The sequence below is a fragment of the Danio rerio genome, chromosome 1, assembly GCF_049306965.1.
Source record: "Danio rerio strain Tuebingen ecotype United States chromosome 1, GRCz12tu, whole genome shotgun sequence".
Taxonomy (NCBI): Eukaryota; Metazoa; Chordata; class Actinopteri; order Cypriniformes; family Danionidae; genus Danio; species Danio rerio.
The window spans coordinates 2541042-2566451 of NC_133176.1; the positions used below are offsets into that span (position 1 = coordinate 2541042).

Genomic DNA, 25410 nt, shown 5'->3' on the forward strand with positions numbered 1-25410 from the left:
TATATATATATATATATATATATATATATATATATATATATATATATATATATATATATACATATATATATATATATATATATATATATATATACATATACATATATATATGTATATATATCTATGTATATATATATATATATATATATGTATCTATATGTATGTATATATATATATATATATATATATATATATATATATATATATATATATATATATATATATATATATATATTTATATATATATATATATATATATATATATATATATGTATATATATGTATGTATATATATGTATATATATATATATACATACATATATATACATACATATATATAAATATATATATATATATATATATATATATATATATATATATATATATATATATATATATATATATATATATATATTTTTTTTTTTTTTTTTTTTTTTTCCCTAACTAAGCTTTCTACATTGTGCAAGTATATAAACACAAGTTTGGGTCTTTGGAAATTAAAGTAATTGTTCTTATTGCATTGAAATGCAGAGTGATGTTTGCAGCCCTCATCTGTGTGATGTGGACTAAACTTGACGTTGCTTTGAAGAACATGTCGGCTGTGAAAGTCTATTGACTTACAACAGAAAGCAAAACTTTTTCACTTTTAAATTCAGCTACAACGTTAACAATCTCAATTATAACCCACATTTAAGATGAAACGTATATATGAACATAGTCTACAGTCAAGGAACAGAAGCAGTTTCATTCATTAGACACTGACGAATTTACTATTTACCATCACCATGTAAATTTAAAATAAAAGTCAAAGATTTAAAACAAAACACAGCGTACAATTATTAATATTGGAATATCCAAGAAAACTGAAACCTAAATAAATAAGGGCTGAATTAATGTTAAGCATAAAGGTCATTTACAGTCAGTTATTATTAACAAGCCTCAGATCAATTGATAAGGCGATAGTTAATAGACCAGTCTTGCGTCTGGGTGTCACAGAAACGACCTACCTGTAAAAATGAAGGTTAAATAAATGTTAAATCTAAATGGCACCTGACAAACTCCACCCTCATGTTCCCAGAAATGATGGGAGGGTATAAATCTGGAAGGCTGCTTTGGACACACAGGGACTTCTGTCTCCAATCGGCTCCACCACAGGAGGACTATCCTGACTCCCCAAATCACTGCATTTTGGGTGAAAAATGGGGCTTGTGGTAAGACAATTGAAGCTATACTGCAGGATTCATCATCTAATTTGTTGCTGTTTTGTTTTTACAGATTCTGCATATATTGCATTTATTTAAGCAGATTTGTTAGGATCTGTTTAATATATTGTTTTACATCCGGCAGACAGGGAATGATGAGTATAAGTTGGCGGCGACTTCAGAAGATGGAGTCAAAAAGCCTAAAAAAGGGAAAAAGAACAAAAAGGACATGGACGAACTGAAGAAAGAAGTGGAAATGGTATGAAATGATTTGGAAATAATCTACACACTATATACAACTTAAGCCTAAAGTCATTTGGAGTCTGATTTCTTGGTATCAATCTGAAAAGTGATTTCTTGTGAATGCTCAGAAAAGTGACTGTTGATATATTGTGTGTTTAGCCAACAGACAGCACTTAAAATAGCATGGCTGCCTTTTTTGAGAAATTACTCGACTTCAAGTTAATGTTGATATATTTCACATATTTATAACATTTTAGGATGTCTTTTTTTAAAAGTTGTTAAGGGTTGTTAATGCAGGAAAAATAAGCTTGTTTATGCAGATTTTAATTAACTCTGTGTTGTTGTTTTTGTTGTTGTATTTTGTGTGTTACTGAGATTTTGTTATTGAAAATCAGCTCAATTCTTCAAATATTCGTAAATGTTAGTTTATATTTAATAATTTGGCCATTTAGTTCTTCAATTAGGTACACTAGGGAACATCATTTATGGTGTAAGGTGGAAAATAGCAATAAATTAATTTTCTACAATACCTTTATGGTCTTGCATTTTTATTTTTTTAGTTAAAAATGAAAATTTACTGTTAATTGGAACAACATTAATATATATATATATATATAAATATATATATATATATATATATATATATATATATATATATATATATATATATATATATATATATATATATATATATATATATAATTATTTAGATATTTGTTTAGATATTGTTTAGAAATCTGTAGTTTTCACTGTTTAATTGATTTAATTGTTTTATTAATAATAATGTGGTAAGATTTAAAATAAGACGGGAAGTCACAAGTACAGTTCTTAATTGCTGGGACAACATTCAAAAAATATGCAAAATTACATGATTTAACTGGGTCTAGATCACATAAAAAAAATAACATGATATTTATTTATTTATTTATTTTTTGCTTTTTTTGCATGTGATTGTTCTGTCACTTACTAACAAGAAAATTATCACATACAGCTCTGGAAAAAATGAACCAATCACTTTGACTACCGTTGCCATTAATAGGTATAGGCTTTAGGTTTTAATTTATTTTATAACTGATAATAAGTCAACAGTATCATTCAATTAGAAAAACAATACAAAACTTCATCTTTTTGCCCTGTAGTATAGACTGAAAAAGTGCTTTCACAATCTGAAAAACAAAAACTTCTCTACTCTTCTTCAGGATGATCACAAACTGACATTGGAGGAGCTCAGCAGGAAATATGGAACTGATCTGAACAAGGTAGGTTTAATGACAATTTTGGTGTGAAATAATAATGATGATGATGACCTCTAGAACATTTACATTAATATATTTGGATGATTTATATTTATGATTTATTTAATGATTTATACAACTTTATGTTGCAGAAGCCAGCAGCTATTAATGAATAAAATAACATTTCAATATTGTTTATAAGTGTTTTAATATTTATTAGCATGGCTGATTATGCTCTACTTTATAACTTTGCGCAGGGTTTGTCCATTACTCGAGCAAAGGAAATCTTAGCACGGGATGGACCAAATGCCCTGACTCCCCCTGTTACGACTCCAGAATGGGTGAAGTTCTGCAGGCAGCTCTTTGGTGGATTTCAGACTCTGCTGTGGATTGGTGCATTGCTCTGCTTCTTTGCATATTCGATCCAGGCTGCCTCAGAAGAAGAACCGGCGAATGACAACGTATGTACAAGGGGAAAAAATTTGTCTTTATTTCTAAACTGGCATAAATAATGACGATAAATATAGTAATTGTCATTATAATAATTTTCTTCTTTAAGGCCTTTGCTAAACAGCTAATCTTGACCATCTTCTCCCTTTGATAACTGTTGCTGTAATCTTTGGATAAAGAAATGTGATTAATGACAATCTGCATTACTTATTTGCAGCTTTACCTGGGACTTGTTCTTGCTTTTGTGGTCACAGTCAATGGATGCTTCTCATACTATCAGGACGCAAAGAGCTCCAGAATCATGGATTCATTCAGGAACCTTGTTCCTCAGGTATAAAAATGTAAATTCACTCTTTAAGCCAACAATATAGCTTTCACAACGAATAAATTCACATAATTTATCATTATGCAGAAAGCCCTGGTTGTGCGTGATGGAGAAAAAAGTGTAATAGATGCAGAAGACGTAGTTGTGGGTGATCTTGTAGAGGTCAAAGGTGGAGACAGAATACCAGCTGATGTTCGAATCGTATCTTCACAAGGATGCAAGGTAAACAACAAACAAACAAAGACTTAAAAGTTGGCTTATTGTTGATCTCATGAAAACATCCCTGGCTTGCTCATCTCTCCAGGTGGACAACTCTTCCCTCACTGGAGAATCTGAGCCCCAAACTCGTGCTCCTGAAATGTCTAGTGACAACCCACTGGAGACCAGAAACATCGCATTTTTTTCTACCAACTGTGTTGACGGTACAAAATTCAGCCAGCTTTGCTTTATGTCTGGATAAATTAATCAGTAAATTATATGAATAAATTAATGCTTGAGCATGACAATATTCAATAGGTGCTGCCAGAGGGGTTGTCGTCAACACCGGTGACCGCACTGTCATGGGTCGCATTGCATCTCTTGCCTCCAGCCTGGAAGGTGGACAAACACCAATTGCTAGGGAGATCGAGCACTTCATCCACATCATCACTGGTGTAGCTGTTTTCTTGGGTCTGACCTTCTTAGTCCTGTCGCTGATCCTTGGCTACAACTGGTTGGAGGGCGTCATTTTTCTAATAGGAATCATTGTCGCTAATGTACCTGAAGGTCTCCCTGCTACTGTAACTGTGAGTATGATTGATATTAAACTTACATATCCTTTCAGGCACGTTTCAAAATCAATTACTTGATGTGTGCTTGCTCATGTAGGTGTGTCTGACTCTCACTGCCAAACGAATGGCGAAGAAGAACTGCCTGGTGAAGAATCTTGAAGCTGTGGAGACTCTTGGATCGACCACCACCATTTGCTCGGACAAAACTGGAACTTTGACCCAGAACCGGATGACTGTTGCTCACATGTGGTTCGACAACCATATACATATAGCCGATACCACAGAGAACCAGACTGGAGCCTCATTTGACAGGAGCTCAGCTACTTGGTCTGCTCTCGCACGTGTTGCTGGCCTTTGCAATCGTGCCGTCTTCCAGTCAAATCAGAGCCACATTCCAGTGCTTAAGGTGGGCTATCTTAATAGAAGCATTGACATTTTATTTAAAGGCTTGCAGTTCGCCTGTGCAATTAATCGCAATCCCCCAAAAAAATCGCAACTTAAGCACATGCAATTTCTAAATCGCAAAAGGCTGCAATTGTTATCTATTCATTTATTTTGATTTTTATTCAGAATATGTTCTTGTGCGCGTGATTTTAATATGTTAACCAATCAGAGCTGACGCAGCGCACCGGGCAAATATAGCTATTATGTTAACCAGCTCACTCTGCGCATGACGAAGTTGAGTGGGAGAACCGAATATGCGAGCAGGAGGAAACAACATAAAATATGGATGCAGGTCAAAATAAAAACGATTTGGTGCCAAGGAGAAATTCAACGACAGTCGCTTGGGAGTATTTTGGATTCAGGAGAGAGGATGTGACAGAGCAAGGCAATTTTCAAGACTTTTGAAATGATTATTCCAACAAAACGGAGCAATACTACAAATCTGATCCAACACTTAAAACAGCATCATAAAAACTGCATGATCAATGCATGTCGACAAAGTCCATCAAAACAAACAAAAGCACACATCAAAGCCAGCCCAAACAGACTAACCTAGTATGATTGTTCATGCATTTGCAAGCGCCGTGCCTTATAGGAAAGGGTCAAAACGGCACAAAGAAATTTTTGACGCAATGGTTTTGTTATGCACTTCTTGTGCACTGAATGCATTTAAAATGTGTGTATGTAGCTTGTTTAAAACAGCTGCCAAAATCGCTAATAAAATAGCAATCGCAATATTCATTCATAAAATTGCAATATGATTATTTTTAGGGGTGTCACGATTTCGATTTTTAATCGAAATCGATCGAAATTTATGCTCAATTTCGATTATCGAATCAAAAAATAGAATCGTCGATGCTGCCACGCCCCCATGTCACGTCAGCTTGGCTTGCCAAGCAGGAAAATAACAGGCTTGTTGAAGTGCTTGTTAAACTGCAGAAGCAGGAGACCCGTCGACAGAGCTTAAACCCTCTCCTCTTTCAATGAAGTCGCCGGTGTGGAAGCATTTTGGATTTCCAGTGAGTTATGTTGACAACGTTCATGTTGTCGACAAAAAAACACAGTTTTGCAAGCTCTGCTATGTACGTATTACGTACGGTTCGTCCGATAGACAACACCGGCATGGCGGTCCTCCGCCCGCCCCCGTTGCAAATCCGCTCGCTAAAAGTACACACTCAGGCCCTGTTTACACTGTCTTTGTCTTTAAATGGCATTTTAGAACGACAACGATTTGACATCCACAGTGGCGTGATTTGAGATCCACAGTGGCGTGATTTGACATCCACAGTGGCATTTCTGAGCAGCTCTCCTTCTTCACTACCGCTGAAAATGCACATCACGTGACCACACAGGCACAGCCATGCGCTTGCGACAGCAGGTCCAGGCAGTCAGAGGACTGCTTCAATCTTTCACTCACTTGTACTCAGTCATTTTAGCGAACACTTCAGATACTGTTGGCTGGTTCCTGTTGGTTGTGCGTCTTTTTTACCGACGCCATTATAACGACACAGATCACTGCCTATTCACGAGTCCTGCAGAAAAAGTGATTGACAGGTGGTAATTATGTGTGTATCTTGCCTTTATTCATTTACTGTATGATTTGTTTATGGGTAAAACAAAGACCATGCAGGTCAGGTAGTTTAAACGGTAGGCTACAAATAATTAATTGGTCATTAATTAATTAATTATTCATAATCAAAAATCGAATCGTGCCTTTAGAATCGAAAATGTAATCGAATCGAGGATTTGGAGGATCGTGACACCCTTAATTATTTTGTCCATATTGCACAGCCCTAGCTTGCAGCAGTAAAATGTCTTTAGGGGGCATTTGAGATTTAATATGGAGTTGAAGTTGTACTGGCAGGGATTGAAGTTGGGGATTAAATGACCATTGCACGACCTCTTCCACTTTTTCTGAACTGAGGGGTCTTTGACCAAGCCACCAGATTTCAAATTGCTGATTAATTGCAGAAGAAAAGTTTTGTATATGTATACCTACACTAAACAATGCCACTTCTCTTTCTGTTTTGCAGAGAGACACAGCTGGTGATGCCTCAGAGTCTGCGCTGCTCAAGTGTATTGAGCTGTCTTGTGGTTCAGTTGCTGAAATGAGAGAAAACTACACAAAGCTTGCAGAAATCCCGTTCAACTCCACTAACAAGTATCAGGTATGTTTTCTTTGGAGTTGTTCTTTGGAGATTCGTTTTTAGATTAGGCCTTAATAAACAAATATCCCTCTTTCAGGTTTCAATCCACAAGAATCCCAATTCCTCAGAACCAAAACACTTGCTGGTGATGAAGGGAGCACCTGAGAGAATATTGGAGCGCTGCTCCACCATTTTAATTCAAGGAAAAGAGCAGCCTATGGATGATGAAATGAAAGATGCTTTTCAGAATGCTTATTTAGAACTTGGAGGTCTTGGAGAAAGAGTCCTGGGTAAAGATACCACTGAAAGTTATGACGAGAAAAAATGAGCACATGATAAACCCCAGTATTATATATAACTCTGCATTCTCCCTCACAGGCTTCTGCCACTTCTGCCTTCCCGATGATCAGTTTCCTGAGGGTTTTGCATTTGATACTGAAGAAATGAACTTCCCTACTGAGAACCTGTGCTTTGTTGGCCTCATGTCCATGATTGATCCTCCTCGTGCCGCTGTACCAGATGCTGTAGCCAAATGCCGGAGTGCTGGAATCAAGGTGTTTTCTTTATTACAACATCCACTGCTTGAATTAATTACATTAAATGAACTGATTATACATCTGAAACTTCTGTTATAGGTAATCATGGTTACTGGTGACCATCCGATCACAGCAAAGGCTATTGCAAAAGGTGTCGGCATCATCTCAGAAGGCAATGAGACAGTGGATGACATCGCTGCTCGGCTGAAAATCCATATCGATGAGGTGAATCCAAGGTAAACCTATCAACTCAGCCAGCACAAATATAAAATTCAGCTTTCTGTATGTCTACCAACACTAAATGTGACTCTAGAGATGCTAAAGCCTGCGTGATCCATGGAGGAGAACTGAAAAATATGACAGATGAACAGCTGGATGACGTCCTTCAACATCATACAGAAATTGTGTTCGCCAGAACGTCTCCACAACAAAAGCTGATCATTGTGGAAGGATGTCAGCGACAGGTACCATCAGATATATTCAGTAGCTGTTAACAGTGGAGACTTTCATGCGGCAGGTACCAATGTACAATAATTCATTGCTTACTCTTATCAGGGTGCCATTGTAGCCGTAACCGGTGATGGAGTCAATGATTCTCCAGCTCTGAAGAAGGCTGACATTGGTGTGGCTATGGGTATTGCTGGATCTGACGTATCCAAACAGGCTGCTGACATGATCCTTCTGGACGACAACTTTGCCTCAATTGTCACCGGAGTAGAAGAAGGTAAGTCATATTTTGGGAACGTCCTTGACTGAATAATTCTGAAGAGTCACATCTCAAGCATATCTTCAATATGTTTAGGTCGTCTGATCTTCGACAACTTGAAAAAATCCATTGCCTACACATTGACTAGTAAGATCCCGGAGATGTCACCCTTCCTCATGTTTGTCCTTGTTGGTATTCCTCTACCTTTGGGCACCGTCACCATTCTCTGCATTGACCTGGGCACTGACATGGTAGGCAATATCAGTTTAGTTTTATAAATGTAGAGAACTCTGCAATATGCACACATAAATGCGTTTGTCTGTTTGGCGTCACAGGTTCCTGCAATCTCATTGGCTTATGAAACTGCTGAAAGTGACATCATGAAGAGACAACCCAGAAATGCTGCAACCGATAGGCTGGTGAATGAGAGGCTGATTAGTGTGAGCTATGGTCAAATTGGTACGAGCATTCTAATACTGTACAGTGTGAACTGCATTTTGCTCCTGTTTTTGTTCTTACATGTCTTCATGTTCATTTTCAGGCATGATACAAGCAGTTGGCGGGTTCTTTACATACTTTGTGATTCTTGCTGAGAATGGCTTCTTGCCCTACGATCTGGTGGGAATTCGAGTTGGTTGGGAAGACAGATTTCTTAATGACCTGGAAGACAGCTATGGCCAGCAATGGGTAGGTGCTACAGTTCTACCAAACCTAACAGAAATCAAACCAATATTTCTATATGCTTTTTTAAAATGATCTACATGTTATTTCTCATCTGATGTAGACCTATGAGAGCAGAAAGATTGTGGAGTACACATGCCACACAGCCTTCTTTGCCAGTATTGTGATTGTGCAGTGGACTGACCTGTTAATCTGCAAGACCAGAAGACTTTCCATCTTCCAGCAGGGAATGAAGTATGTTCACAATGGGGGGTACAGTCAAAGAAACAAAATTGGGCTGATGTCATGCACACTGAATTGTTTCTTCAGCTCCAACTCATACTTGCCTGTTGCATCTCTGAACGACTTTTTTGGCCAGTTATTAGAGTAATAATAAATCCCTGCATTGTTATTTAAGAAATTATTCTGCACTGATTCTAAGACTTTCAAAATGCATTGTGAATCTCGACTGAGAGCTTAGTTTAACCAACAGATGGCACTGTATGCTTTACAAACAGCCTTATTCTGCTTGCCTCCAATTCATTTCACGTAACACCTGAACCTAACATAATCATTAATAAAGATAAGAAAGATTTAAGCAAATTAAAGATTAAAGAAGATCTCTTGAATTAAACGCCGAGGTGCGACTAGCATGACTCCAAACACATTTTTCGAATTCCATTTTTAAAAATCCTTCGAGTGCATGGTTAAAAACTGGAGTTGTGAACCTACACTGGTCTCACGGTTCGGTTACGATTATCATGCCATCGATTCGGTTCAATTCGATATCTCGGTGCATCGACGGTGCTTTTCATACACAGTTTTATATTTTCTTCACAGCAGCAATTCTTGTATTAAAATGTATGAATATATTTATATAATGCAATTTTGTCATTTAATACAAACAGTCGGATATATAAACGGTAACTTTAAACAACACGAGCATTTAACAAATAATAAACAAATATAAATGTCCCGCTCGCTTTCTGATCCTTGTTTAGTTCTCTTACACCCCTTTGATTGGTCACACCCTCAACAAAAACGGTTGCGATTGGTTCTTGAGCGCTGCGCTCTTCACAGACAAGTGACACTGATAAGCGGCAGGGGTGATCACAGCTGATCCATGATAGACACGGTGGAGAAAACTCTGCAGGCACGCGCTCATGTCTGTATTCAGAAGTATTGGTGTAAAACAGCCGAGAGGAGAGGAAAAGTCAAGCCAGCAGGTCAAACGGGCCACAGTGTGTGTGTGTGTGTGTGTGTGTGTGTGTGTGTGTGAGAGAGAGAGAGAGAGAGAGAGAAATGGAGTACTTTCATTCTCTCAATCGCAGTAAATGGGGCATCTGCTGTAAATTTCAGTGAAAGACTGATCCAGCAAACACACACGCAGTGAAATTATGCAGTTTATGTTTTAAGTAGTTGGAGCGTTGTAAATACTCAAGCTCGCTCCCCTCCAGAGAGAGCGTATGTGAGATAAATGATGTCAGTACATAATAACCGATTATGATTATTACTGAACCGATACCTAATTGTCCGCGTGTGCAACATGGTGCATCGAAGAAACAATTAATTTTGACACCCCAATTAAAAACTAGCTAAGAGCTATAAACCAAACTCGGAATTGATTCTAGAGAGAACCGTGCAGGGCCGGAGTGGGACTCCTTTTCAGCCCTGGAGTTTTAAGCCTCAGACCGGCCCACCTCAGTTCACGACTGACTATATTAAAATAAGGACATTTCCAATTCAGTTTCTAATTACACTATCACGTCTTTTATTGAGAAAACAGCTGCTTTAGAACTTCAAATGTTCAACAACCCTAACAGTATTATATGTCTTAACAATAAAAATGAAAAAAAAAAACCTACTCAGACGAGGAACAAACCTGGGTCCGCAGTGTCATAACCTAACATGCTAACCACTGAACCACAACAGCTGTGCATACTAGGGTGGCTCGTCTAAGTTATATCATCATTAACCAGGCTGCGAGAAAAAGATAAAAAGAGCAGAGCTGCGGTAAAATAATCAATAAGAAGACTGTGGTCAAGTAAAAAAAATAATTAATTTAAAAAGTGTGACTGCTGAGAGCAACAGATTCTGGAGCTAGGGACACCGGCCCTCACGGCCAAAAGACGGACCGGCCCACCGGGAATTCTCCCGGTCTTCCCGATTAGCCAGTCCGGGCCTGGAACCGTGATACAGTCAACTACTAGCTACACTAATCATAATCTCTCTTTTTTTTTTCATCTTTTCTAGGAACCGGGTCCTCACCTTTGGTTTGTTGGAGGAAACTGCTCTGGCAGCATTCCTGTCCTACTGCCCAGGCATGGAAGTTGCTGTCAGAATGTATCCACTGAAGTGGGTGGAATCATACTACATTTAATATGTTAATAATGTTAAGCGTTTTTGAATTAATTAATGGTGTTTTCTCTTTCCGTTTAGACCTTTGTGGTGGTTCTGTGCCTTCCCATATTCGCTACTCATTTTCATATATGACGAAGTTAGAAAATATATCCTCAGGCGAAACCCAGGAGGTAAATATCCATTTAAATCTCACATCTAACCTATTCCACATATAAGATCAGTTGAGTTTATTTTGCAATTGTTGTTTCAATTTGAGTCGATGCATTTCCTTTACTTTTGGATGATATAGAAAAAGTAATATCTGTGTTGTTTTGTTTCAGGCTGGGTGGAAAGAGAAACATACTACTAAAGCCAGAAGACGCTCTCTTGGGAACATGTGCAGGGAGAGATTGTATAATTTGTTAAATATCTAAATTAATGTCATTTTAAGATTTTAAATGTGACAGTTTAATAAATGAGAGGAGTTTATTTTTGTGTCTTGAACATTTTTGATTTAAGATAAACAAGGATGCATGTTTTAGCTGCATTTAGCAGCATATGTTAATACATTGTAATAGATATATCTTAAAGGCTGCATTACACTTTCACATTGGGTTGTAAACATTTTTTACAAATTCTTTATTTAAAAAGAAACAACAACAACAACAACATTTTATAGTTTTCGTTTTCATTTTATCCCTTACACACTACAGCTATTAAGCTTTTCTGCCTGCATCTGTCTATTTACTTTGGAAAGTTACAATTTTAGTAGGGGCGAGGCAGTGGCGCAGTAGCTAGTGCTGTCGCCTCACAGCAAGAAGGTCGCTGGGTCACTGGTTCGAACCTCTGCTCAGTTGGCGTTTCTGTGTGGAGTTTGCATGTTCTCCCTGCCTTCGCGTGGGTTTCCTCTGGGTGCTCCGTTTTCCCACACTGTCCAAAGACATGCAGTACAGGTGAATTGGGTAAGCTAAATTGTTCGTAGTGTATGAGTGTGTGTGTGGATGTTTCCCAGAGATGGGTTGCAGCTGGAAGGGCATCCACTGCGTAAAAACTTGCTGGATAAGTTGGCGGTTCATTCCGCTGTGGCGACCCCGGATTAATAAAGGGACTAAGCCGACAAGAAAATGAATGAATGAATGAACAATTTTAGGAGACCTAAAGACAATGTTTACCTCTAAACTATGCATATATTTATTCATATATTTACAGATATTACAAAAAAAAACACATTTAATGTTTCTTTATTTAAATAATGAATTGTGTTTGTAAAACACTTTAAATAGTTAAACAACTTTTATGTAATAATTGGTAAAGCACTAGATTTATATACACAGTTAAACTACCTTGTAAAGTAAATTAGAACAAATTGTTGTAATAATTAAACACCAGAGCAGCACGGTGGCGCGGTGGGTAGCATAATCACCTCACAGCAAGAAATACGCTGGTAAAAGCCTCGGCTGTGTCAGTTGCCGTTTCTGTGTGGAGTCTGCATGTTCTCCCCGTGTTGCTTCGGGTGCTCTGGTTTCCCCCACAGTCCAAAGACATGCAGCACAGGTGAGTTGGGTACGCTAAAATTGACCGTAGTGTATGTGTGTGAATGTATGTATGGATGTTTTCCAGTGATGGGTTGCGGCTGGAAGGGCATCCGCTGAGTAAAACATATGCTGGATAAGTTGGTGGTTCATTCCGCTGTGGCGACCCCAGATTAATAAAGGGACTAAGCCGAAAAGAAAATGAATGAATGAACTAATTAAATACCATGGATAATAATGGAGTAGAAAATGATCACATTATTTTTTAGAAGGATGATGTGATACTGAAGAAGGGAAAATAAATGCTGAAAACTGACAATCTTAAAAATATTCACATATTTATTATTATATATTTTAATGTTTTTCATTGTTTTAAAATGTTAATCACTGTAGGTGAGAAAGCAGGTAGTGCAGTCTTTATCTATTAAAAATACTGTTTTATTATGTTTTATGTTAACTTTAAATCCTTAAAGTTAAATTCTGTAACACATAACGCTGTCAAAGGAACACAAAGCAATGCATATCAATTGAGATAAAGATGTTGATCAATTTAACAGACCTGACAGACACATTCTTTAGCAAATTAATGGAAATATTTTATGAATTTGTACACTTTCTTCTATACATTATTTAACCAAATGGTTCGCACCAGGGGAGTATTTATTTAGAAAAAGGTCATCATGCTTTTTTCAAAAAATAAAAATAATGATATAGTGTTGCTGTTCTTGTCATTGTGACTAATGTTGTTTGTGTAATAATTTTTGGGATCTCTGTTGTTTCTGTTTTGTGATTGGTCTTACCACACATATTGTATATAGTTTGTAGCACATGTAAATAAGTAGGTCTGAACGGTTCTGGTGGTTCTTCCAGGGGGTATTTTGGGTATGTTATAGGTTTTAGTTTTAGACATTTTGGTCTGTGTCAGAATAAAAATTATTCCAGGACCAAGGAACATTATTTTCTTATATGTTCCCAGTTTCTTGTTTTTAGAAATCCTTTTTTTTTTTTTGTTTCTGCAGAGTTCTCTTCTGCTTTAGAGCATATGTGACCACACCAAACAGGTCATACTTTGGTAAGAAAAAAATGTGTGATTAAAAGCTTTAATAATCTAACTCCACAGCACATTTCCCTTTAATATCCCAATACAAATCTGTATATGACATAGTGATATTATTAGAAAGATTAAACAATCATTGCTCATAAAGTTGCACCCTGTTTCCATACCAATATAAATTGTCAAATACATTTTACAAGCATCTTGTCGCTCTTTGGTTTTACCTCTGCTTTTTCTCAATTGGATATCTCCTAATCTGCTTTTCTGCCTGAATAACATGCATTTTAGTAGTTTGTAGATCGCCAATTTCCCATCCAACCTGGTGATTATTTACAAAGATAGAAATATCCTGTGCAAAAAAATAAGTCTTTACTGTTGACCATATGGCTTCTCTACATAAGGGGTGAATGCTAGTACACAACTATTCATTCATTCATTCTCTTTTCAGCCTAGTCAGCTTTATTAATCTGGGGTTGCCACAGCGGAATGAACCACCAACTTATCCAGCACGTTTTTACACAGCAGATGCCCTTCCAGCCGCTACCCATCTCTAGGAAACATCCACACACACTTATACACTACGGACAATTTAGCCTACCCAATTCATCTGTACCGCATGTGTTTGGACTGTAGGGGAAACCAGAGCACCTGGAGGAAACCCATGGCAATACGGGGAGAACATGCAAACTCCACACAGAAATGCAAGCTGACCCAGCCGAGGCTCGAACCATCGACCTTCTTGAGGCGACAGCACTACTTACTACCTAATATCAATGCACTGCCTCATTATGTATTTGCATTTTCTGATTACATTACAATCTAATCTACATCAGTGTTTTTTACTCTAGATATAGGGGGTTTATCTGGGTGTTTAATCTGTGGAGTATAAGGAATAACTTCTCCACCATCAAATGAATTTCAGTTTCATTTAAGTAACAGCAATCTTGATTAAAGTGATACTGAATTATTAATTTATCTATATACCTAACAGATTTTGCCTTTATTTTTTAATTCAGTTTGAAATCTTACAAGGTTAACATTAGGACTAGTAATGTAATGCTTTATTTTAGGTGCTCTTATTACATGTTTTATGTACTTGCATTAAAAGGGTAGTTCACCCAAAAACTGAAAATATACTCATTATTTACAGGGCTCAACAATAAGGACTGCCCGATGACCCGGGGCCAGCGTGTGAGATCATTACTGGCCTGATCGGGCCACTGCTGCCTTGTCTCTATAGTTTAATTTGACTGTGACTGCTTGTCAATTGCTTGCAAATACAGTCTTAGAATTGAGAAACAGTTTGTGTTTTCAAGCCTTCAAATGCAACCTTCTCGGTTCTTCTTATCTGATTGGATGTTGTGAGCATGGTATTTTTTTCCGTATCAACCATTACAGCGAAGAGACAGCAACATGGCGGTAACATCAAATGATTATGCTAAAGGAAAACATTTGTTTCTAACATCTTGGAAGCAGACGTTTACGAGGGTACACCACGACTAAATTTAGTGATGTTTTGTACAGATTGCCGTCAGTTTTGCAGGTCTTTAGTTATCTTTTGTTTCAAAACACTTTGAATTTTGCTTATCGTATATTAAATAACATTTTTTTAAATATTTAAATTCTAGATTTACAAACATTTTGACACATTTCTTTTTTATTTGTTGCTAAGAAATAGCTATTAACATTTTTTTTCATTCTTTTATATCACATTTTACCTGTTTTTATGTTTTTTAATCAGTTTTATTATTATTTTTTTATTTATTTATTTGTTTTACTTGTTTCTTTTATTCTTGTTTATGTAAAGCACTTTGAATTGCCACTGTGTATGAAATGTGCTATATAAATAAATTTGCCTTGCCTTGCCTTGCCTTGGCTGGCAAGTAAAAATCTGAACAACTGCTCTGATTGGGCCGGTAGAAAAAATCCTTAGTGTTGAACCCTGATTTATTCTCCCTGAAGTGTTTCCAAACCTTTAAGAGTTTTTTCTTCTTCATTTCATGTAAACACCTTAGTCATATTATTGTCTTATTCAGATTAAGGGAAATAATTAGTTGACTGATGTCCATGTAAACACTGTCAGTTTCACTATTATCCTGTGTGTTATCACTGTTCCAATAGAAGAGATTTTAAAGAAAGTCCAAAAACCTGTAACCATTGACGTCCATAGCAAAAACACAAATGCTATGGAAATCAATGGTTAAGTTTTCGGCTTTCTTCAAAATATATCCATTTATGTTTAACAGGATAAAGAAACTTGTAAAGATTTGAAATAAGTAAAGGGTGATTAAATGATGACAGAAATTTCATATTCAGGTGAACTATAACTATAATAACTGCTTTATTATGCATAAATACATGCAACTATCTCTAAACCTAACCCACATTCTAAACCTAACCATACAAATACAAACCCTAAATGTAGTTGATTAATATAACTCGGTAGTTAAATTATTAGTTAAACTGTATGAGGTGTAACCCTAGTAAATTCCATCCACAGTTTCTCTTACATCTTTATCTGTCCATGATCTGTGTACATATGTCTTATATTCTGTTTTTGCATTTTTATAAGTGGATATCATTCTGCATTATCTGTTTTAAAGCAGATTGGCGATGTAGATATAGCTGAAAAAAGGGATTACATGTCCTACCTGGTGTTTCTTTCCACTGTGCGCTGCAGCTGATGAGACACTTCCACTCCTACCACAGTCTGCTGGATCTCATGACCTCCAGTCTGTTCTTCAGCCAAAGAGCCGGCTTATCACTCCTCCTGTGGGTGAGGTTAGATGGATATCAGTTAGAGGTGGAGCGGAGACACCGGGAGACTGGTTATTGTATGATGGGGGGTTATTGTGAGCAAACAGGTCATTCTCTACCTCCTTCCCCTTTCTATAACACACAGATTTATTATCACCCTCCTGACTATCTACTTCCAAGCTTCAGTGTCCTATGCTGCTCCTCGAGCACATTTAAAAATAATCTGAATGGATTTTTATCAATGTTCCCCCTTTAGTTTCAGTGTTTTTCAACCTATGCTTACTTTGCAATGGTTCTGTATTGACAGAAATGTTACTCTATTACAGCTCTACCAAATAATGTAGTAGCAGTATGTGTTTTATGCCACAAAGCTGTGCAATATATGTTTTGCCCAACAGGTATTCTGTTCTACCTACTTCAATTCTAACTGTACCATTTGGTAATGAAACAACCCTTACTTATCAACGCTTATATTAAGCACTCAAAAGACCATTTGATCATGCACTAAATTCTGTATCAGGTCAATATTCTTGCTAATAACATGTTCAAATAATAACACTGATTAAAAAAAGCATTTGAAAGTGTGACTGAACTGAACTAAACCTGAGTTACGCATATGTTTATAACATTTAAATTATATTCCTTTAACTGCATGAAGAAAAACAAGCACACAAGAGAAAACAGAAGCGAGTAAAAGCTCTCACTTTTGCTTACATTTTGTAAAAAATTAACCTTGAGATTTACCTGTAAGCTTATTTACCTGACACGCTGTGCTTAGACACAGGTCATAATATTGCAATAAAAAAAAGTGACGGTTCTCCTCTTTTTTGTGACATAGGCGAAGGACATTTCTGATGAAACCGGCCCTCTTTCCGGTGCCCTCGGATGAGTGAAGCTGATGTAGAAACACATGTGAATGTTTAAGGTAGTTTAAAGGACATGTGGGCTGAGGCTCCTTTAACCTCTCAGTGTTTCAGTGTACCGTACATGGTGTTACCGTACTGTAAATGGTACACACTGAGTACTCACTGATACAGAATGCAAAGAGGTTAAACTAATTGTATGGAGAACTTACTTGATGGTGTATTTATATATATATATATATATATATATATATATATATATATATATATATATATATATATATATATATATATATATATATATATATATATATACAGTATATATACACAGTTGAAGTCAGAATTATTAGCCCCCCTGAATTATTAGAGCCCCTGTTTATTTTTTTCCCCCAATTTCTGTTTAATGGAGGGAAGATTGTTTCAGCTCATTTCTAAGCATAATAGTTTTAGAAACTTATTTCTAATAACTGATTTATTTTATCTTTGACATGATGACAGTAAATAATATTTTACTTGATATTTTTTAAGACACTTCTATACAGCTTAAAGTGAAATTTAAAGGCTTAACTAGGTTAATAAGGTGAACTAGGCAGGTTAGGGTAATTAGGCAAGATATTGTATAATGACGGTTTGTTCTGAAGACTATCGGGAAAAAAAATAGCTTAAACGGGCTAATAATTTTGTCCCAAAAATGTTTTTTTTTTTTAAATTAATAACTGCTTTTATTCTAGCCGTAATAAAACAAATAAGATTTTCTCCAGAAGAAAAAAAATATTATCAGACACACTGTGAAAATCTCCTTGCTCTGTTAAACATCATTTGGGAAATATAAAAAAAAATCAAATCAAATCAAAAAGGGGCGAATAATTTTGACTTCAACTGTATGTATATATATATATATATATAATTCATAATTTTCATCTTCATAATTCAAATCTTTTGCCTCAAACCCTGCCTTAACAAAACCATGAGATTTTTTTTTTTTTAAATAAAATGCTCAGATTGCAGTAGAAGATGTAACTGGTGTGAACACACTTTGTTATTAGCCTCAACAAAGAGTGTTTTCATTAAAAGCTAATATGCCTCTTTTCCAAGAAGAAACCTGCGCTGTAAATAACAGTGATGAGTTTCGCTTGACAACGCTGTTTATTAAATATATTTGTTTTATTCATATATTATATTAATACTTTTTAAAAACTTGAATGACAAATATAATGAAGTTGGATTTGTTTTTATAAAATGGAAGCTGGTGAAACACTAACCAAAGCTACTTTAGCCATGCCCAAAAGTAAAGATTATTATACTGTATGTCCAAAAAGCAAGACACAACCCACATATTGAAAAATATTTAAAAGAATTTGATCATTGGGTTGATAAACAAAATCAAACATTTTACTTATGTCATTCAAATATTTCATTGAACCGATCTTTGAATGAATACCGAAGCAGATTATGTATAAGCAAACAAGTAAATCAGTGACACAAGCACAGTTATGCATGATAACCTATTGTCATAGCCTGCTCATCAACTCAACCTTTACAAAAGATCTTTTGTTTGGGGATTTCAGCATAAAATTCTCTGCATTTCTCAACGTGGCGCTTTAACATTCTTGTGTTTTAGACAAGCATAAAAAGAGGCTGCAGGGTCTAAAAGAATGAAATTGTTCAGTATTGAAATGCAAACTTTTCTGCACTGTGAAACACGAGGAGACTGTGAGAGTTCATCAACTTAAAGCAAAGAGTTTTTCTACTTTAACATTCTGAAGGTCTATTCAGTCTAAATTCTAATGTAATGATTAATTCTTACAATCTTCTGGATTGATTAAAATATAGACAAACCCAACCACTATTTAATTTACTTTATTTACAATATTTAATTTTTACTCTACATTAAAGATGGTAATAAAAGATCTGATCTTCCTTTACAAATTTATCTTCTTTTTTTGTATCGGAATTTAGTACAATTACAGATTAAATATTTTCACAATTATTATTGGATTTTCCTGATTTTTCCTGCAGAGTTAGTTTGGTCTCACTCATGTATAAAGGTAGTATATTCTTGTCAAAGCTTTCAATAACACATCCAAAATATAAAGTTCTTATATAAATCAAGACTGTGCCTGTTTTGAACAGCTTTAAAGGCCCAATACTGCCTGCAGAGTATATTTTCTTCAATCTTATTTGTTTCTCTGATTTACTTGGTTTTTGTAAATCATCTAAGAATTTTGTTTGTACTTTAAAGTCTGATGGATTAAACTGAACTATATCATTTCACATAATAATATCGGAACAATTTGCTAAATTGTTGTGGGTCAACTATAGTATTGCAATTAGAAGTTTAAATGTAGGCAACAGCTCATTTGTCTTGTCTAGTTTTTACAGACTTCTGCAGGTCCATGACAGAAAATTAATTCTAGCCATTTGTGACAACCTGGGAAAGCACCTATAGCATATCGCATTGAATACCTGGTCAATGCAATATGCACTGCAAAGAAATGCTTTTCTTAATTATTTTTGAGTCGTCTTTGTCTTGTCTAGTCCTAATACTGTAGGTTAAACATATTAAATCAAAAAGCATTTTCTAGAGTAGCAAAATATACTGTCTTGTTTTCAGAAATGATATGTCAAAATGAGTTTTTCATTAAAACGACCAAAATCTCCAAAATCAGCAAAATATTTTTGTTTAAAACTAAAAATATTTGAAAAAAATTCTTACCCCACTGGCAAATTATTTTGATAGTTAAAAGGAAAAATCACTTAATTTTGATTTATTATTTCAGAGAACGAGACAACATTTTTTACTCGTCTAGAAAACGCTTCTTGGTTGAACGATTTTTAGAAATTTGAAAAGCACTTTTTTTGCAGAGCGGAATGTGTGTATATTTTTATTTATTTATTTTGCCTATTTTTAAATACTGTTTATTTATTTATTTGCGCATTTATTTATATATTCCTTTTTTTATGCAGGAATTTGTGTATATATTTATTTATATGCGTATTTATTTATATATTGTTTTTATGCAGGAATTTGTGTATATTTTTATTTATTTATTTGCCTATTTTTAAATACTGTTTTATTTATGCAGGAATTTGTGTATATGTTTATTTATTTATTTATTTATTTATTTGCGCATTTATTTATATATTGCTTTATTTATGCAGGAATTTGTGTATATATTTATTCATTTATTTGCGCATTTATTTATATATTGCTTTATTTATGCAGAAATTTGTGTGTATATTTATTCATTTATTTGAGCATTTATTTATATATTGCTTTATTTATGCAGAAATTTGTGAGTATATTTATTCATTTATTTGAGCATTTATTTATATATTGTTTTTTTATGCAGGAATTTGTGTATATTTCTATTTATTTTAATTGCCTATTTTTAAATACTGTTTTATTTATGCAGGAATTTGTGTATATATTTATTCATTTATTAGCGTATTTATTTTTATATTGTTTTTTATGCAGGAATTTGTGTATATTTTTATTTATTTGATATTTATTCATTTTATATTTATTAAACGATTTTTTGAAATTTGGACTTGAAATGACAAAAACTCTAAGTAGGAAAAGCACTTTTTAGCAGAGCGCTGTCTGCATATGCACATGATAGCAGTGCTTTCTCAGGCTGTCACAGATAATTAATTTTCTATTTAATAATCCAAGTAAGAAAAGCATTTTTGCAGTGCCCCTAACTTATGCCAGAACATGACAGCTCAGATGTGGCTTGCTCTGAATCAAAAATCGAATGTGCCATCTGATAAATGTGGATTATATTCCCTTAATCGGGGCAATTGCAGATTCCATTCACCAATTTCATACAACTCCAATTGTCTTCTAAGCGAATCCCCAATTTGTTGGTCAACATATCTCAAAGTGACTGACTGACAACTATTAATATGCAAATAGTTAAAAGACCTAAATGGCCCACTTGTAAAAATGATAATGTTAGAGAAATGTTGACACCCGACAAACTCCTCCTCCATTTTCCCAGAACTCAGCTTTAAAACAGGGAAGATGGCAGGGTATAAATCTGGGAGGCTGCTTTGGACACACAGGGACTTCTGAAACTACTGCATTTTGGGTGGATAACACTGAGGATAATGTGGCTTGGAGTAAAAGGACTGAAGCTATACTGCTGGATTTACCATCTAATTTGTTTCCAAATTGTGAATGACTGCTAGGAAAATGATCACATGAAGCTCTGGTAATAAACATGACACTTTGCTATGCCAATTAATAGGTATGTGTTTTGAGAAACTTGTATTAATTTGTGTTTTACTTTATAACTTATAACATGTCTTATTTTGTCTTATTTGCAGAAAAATCTAACTCAATGCTTAAAACAGACCTTAAATGTTGAGGAATAAATTAAGTTAATTAAAATTATTTAAAAGCTGCTATTTTATAGCACAATAAACTCGTTTTTGTTGCTTTTGCTTTCATTTCTTAAGCCTTTTATTAACTTGGCAGTAAATATATATCACTTCATGTCTCATCACCTAAAGTTATTTTAACTGACCACAAACTAACACTGGAAGAGCTTACCAGAGACTTTGGAATTGAACTGACCAAGGTAAATTGAATGAAAATGAAGGTCAAATAAAAACTCACTGCTCTTTACTGATTTACTGCAGGCCTCATCTCAGCTGAGTCCCAAAAGAAGAAGAGCTGCAAATGATGATGATGATGATGAAGAACCTGTTGGCAAAGATGCAAGAATCTACTTTAGACAAGTTATTACAATAACAATTCAGTCACATGTTTTCAGTCACAAAGCCTTATTCTTTGCTTTGGTAAACTGACCAGTACCTGAAATAAAGGAGTGAACCCCAAGAAACCCAAAACACTCTGTACACTGGAAGGACTAAAGTTGTCCTGTTAAATAAAATAAAGATAAAACTATTTAATTTAGACAGAAAAATGGAGGTGCATACTCTTAACATAGTATTAAATATGACTCCAACTGTATGGAGGATGAAACCTGCAATAACAATGAATAAATATGCAAATAAATTCATGAATCCACAAACTCCTGCATAAATAAAACAATAAATAAATATGCAAACATATATATATATATATATATATATATATATATATATATATATATATATATATATATATATATATATATATATATATATATTTTTTTTTTTTTTTTATTTTAATAACAAATATATTTTATAAAATTGTATATATTTTAATGAAAAAATTAATTACAGATTGATAAATAAAAAAATTACACTGATATTGGGAGAATAAGAAAATGCTAAACCGAAAGTAGGTTGTCCCCCTTTTATACCACAATATAAATTATTTATATTTATGCTGGAATTTGTAGATTTATATATGTATTATATAAATTTATTTATTTGCATATTTTTTTATTTATTGTTTTATTTATGCAGGAATTTGTCTATATATTTATTAATTTATTTGCGTATTTACTATAGATTGCTTTATTTGCAGGAATGTGTGTATAAATTTATTTATTTATTTGCGTATTCATTTATATATTGTTTTATTTAATAAGGGAATTTGTGTATATATTTATTCATTTATTTGCAAATTTATTTATATATCATTTTATATAATAAGGGAATTATATTTATTTTTAAGGGAATTGTTATAAAGTTTTGGTTGTAGCTTTAGAAAAATAATAACGTTTATTTCAAGAGGTTAGTGTTTAAATCCATACTGCTTCCCCTTCCCTTTTTTCACATTTCCTGGGTCATCCAGTCATCACTGTCAGCTAATAAAGGTATCTAACGGCCTACTATAATATCCTTATTGCAATTATGTTCAATAATGATGGTCTGGATTTATTAGCTTTTTTACTTGTGTTATTTGCTACTCACTATATGAATGAAACAGGTGTTGTTATGCTTAAAATATCTTAAATGTGCCATTTGTGTCGTTCAGGAAAATTATATATAAAATGTATTTAGCTCCTATTGTCATTTTGTACACACTTTAATTATAAAACATTCAAAGAGCTTTTGAAAGACACAGGAATTGTTGACTAATTTATCGATGCACGAGATGTGTTTAACTAACTGTGTTTTACAGGCTATTTCTTGAAAGAACCAAATCAGTAAAGCAGTTACAAAATGGCAGCAATAACTCATCGTTTCCAGTGAATTCTGTGGAGATAACATATGAAATAATGGTATTTCCCAACCATGATGTATGAAACAGCTGTTTTATGACTAATGAGCTTCCACTGAAAACTAAAACTGAAAGGTCGTTGATTCATACAGCTTATTTAATAAACTCAACTCTCAGTGTGGTTTGGTTTTGTCTTCAGCTGCATCATTTTTTTTTTCTGTCGCTGGTTTCCTGAACACATGATTCACAGATTAACTTCTCTATTTCTTCTGCTTCTGTTCAGCCTACTTATAAGTTTCCAAAGGCGTGTCACAGCTGAAAATGTTTTGTGAGGTAGTGCTTTAATAATTATACAGCATCTGCTGTTGTCAGAACCGCGGTCTTTCCTCTTTTTCTGGGGTGCAGTTTTATGTTCAAAGTCTTTTAAAGTGAATTCAGTCGAGTCTTTCTTACTCATTCAGTTGACTGGCTCTCAATCTTATCAGATATAGTTAGATGATTTAGCAAGTATTAAAAGTAAAAGGTAATATATTTAGGACGATGTCTCAGATAACCTGTTCAAGAAGCTTATCGCCGGCTTAAATTGCATTATGAAACATACCTTTAACAAATCCCTGAGTTAATTGACCTGTACAGTACTTTGGGTTACATGTTCAGCTCACTTATTTCTCTTCAAAAGAATCTGGGAGGCAAAATTATTAACCATCTCTTGAGTTCTTTTGGGCCTTTAGGACTTTGACATTAAATCCTGTGTCGAATGTGTGAAAAGGATTTTCCCAGTAACCTAATATGCAGAGAAAAACATGCTTTCAGTCTTTAGAGGAAGTTAAAGATCTCTTTCTGAATAAAATTTACTGTCTTTAGCATTTATATGAATCTGATATATAACAATATATGCAAATTATATATATATATATATATATATATATATATATATATATATATATATATGTGTGTGTGTGTGTGACAAATTCATATTTGGATTTCACATACAGTATATAAAAATATTGCAAAATTGCCACTTTTTGAAACCATTGGAAATGCATATGTTTAAATTTATTAAATATAATTTTATGTGTTCACATATATCTATATATATGGAGATATATATATATATATATATATATATATATATATATATATATATATATATATATATATATATATATATATATATATATATGTGCACACACACTGGCCACTTTATTAGGTACACCCCTTTTGCTTTCAGAACTGCCTTAATTCTTCGTGGCGTAGATACAACAAGCTACTGGAAATATTCCAAAATAATATTTTGCTCCATATTGACATGAGAGCATCACACAGTTGCTGCAGATTTGTCGGCTGCACATCCATGATGCCAATCTCCTGTTCCACCACATCCCAAAGGTGCCATTTGAGTACAGTGAACTCATTGTCATGTTCGAGAAAGCAGTCTGAGATGATTGAGCTTTATGACATGGTGCGTTATCCTGCTGGAAGTAGCCATCAGAAGATGGAGACACTGTGCTCATAAAGGGATGGACATGGTCAGCAGCAATACTCAGGTAGGCTGTGGTGTTGACATGATGCTCAATTGGTACTAATGGACCCAAAGTGTGCCAAGAAAATCTCCCCCACACCATTACACCACCACCAGCCTGAACCGCTGATACAAGGCAGGATGGATCCATGCTTTCATGTTGTTGAGGCCAAATTCTGACCCGAGCATCTGAATGTGTCAGCAGAAATGGAGACTCATCAGAGCAGCAACATTTCTCCAATCTTCTATTGTCCAGTTTTGGTGAGGCTGTGTGAATTGTAGCCTCAGTTTCCTGTTCTTAGCTGACAGGAGCGGCACCCGGTGTGGTCTTCTGCTGCTGTAGCCCATCCACTTCAAGGTTGGACGTGTTGTGTGTTCAGAGATGCTCTTCTGCAGAGCTCGGTTGTACCGAGTGCTTATTAGAGTTACTGTTGCCTTTATAAGCTGGAACCAGTCTGGCCATTCTCCTCTGACCTCGGGCATCAACAAGGCATTTGCGCCCA

At 34.8% G+C, this 25410-nt stretch overlaps 1 protein-coding gene and 1 long non-coding RNA gene across 3 annotated transcripts in view; one reads left to right on the top strand and one right to left on the bottom strand.

Annotated features, from left to right (window-relative positions):
• LOC108187381 (uncharacterized) overlaps positions 1-16380 on the bottom strand; it is a 49699-nt gene extending 33319 nt beyond the window's left edge. Inside the window, exon 1 of one of the 2 annotated variants that reach the window (XR_012405284.1) lies at positions 16296-16380. This is a non-coding gene — a long non-coding RNA (uncharacterized lncRNA). Of the gene's footprint in view, positions 1-1050; positions 1403-16295 lie in introns of those variants that run through there. The other variant, XR_012405289.1, reaches the window with a different exon arrangement.
• atp1a1a.3 (ATPase Na+/K+ transporting subunit alpha 1a, tandem duplicate 3) lies at positions 1127-11547 on the top strand. The gene is given in 22 exon segments (NM_131688.1): positions 1127-1211; positions 1348-1461; positions 2645-2704; positions 2938-3141; positions 3348-3461; positions 3543-3677; positions 3760-3877; positions 3972-4240; positions 4323-4631; positions 6703-6837; positions 6914-7106; positions 7195-7370; positions 7452-7588; positions 7666-7816; positions 7908-8076; positions 8155-8309; positions 8394-8517; positions 8600-8745; positions 8843-8973; positions 10972-11073; positions 11158-11249; positions 11400-11547. Coding segments are annotated over 22 exon segments (3075 nt in total). The 5' UTR covers positions 1127-1199; the 3' UTR covers positions 11429-11547.
• Positions 16381-25410: the final 9030 nt, after the last annotated feature.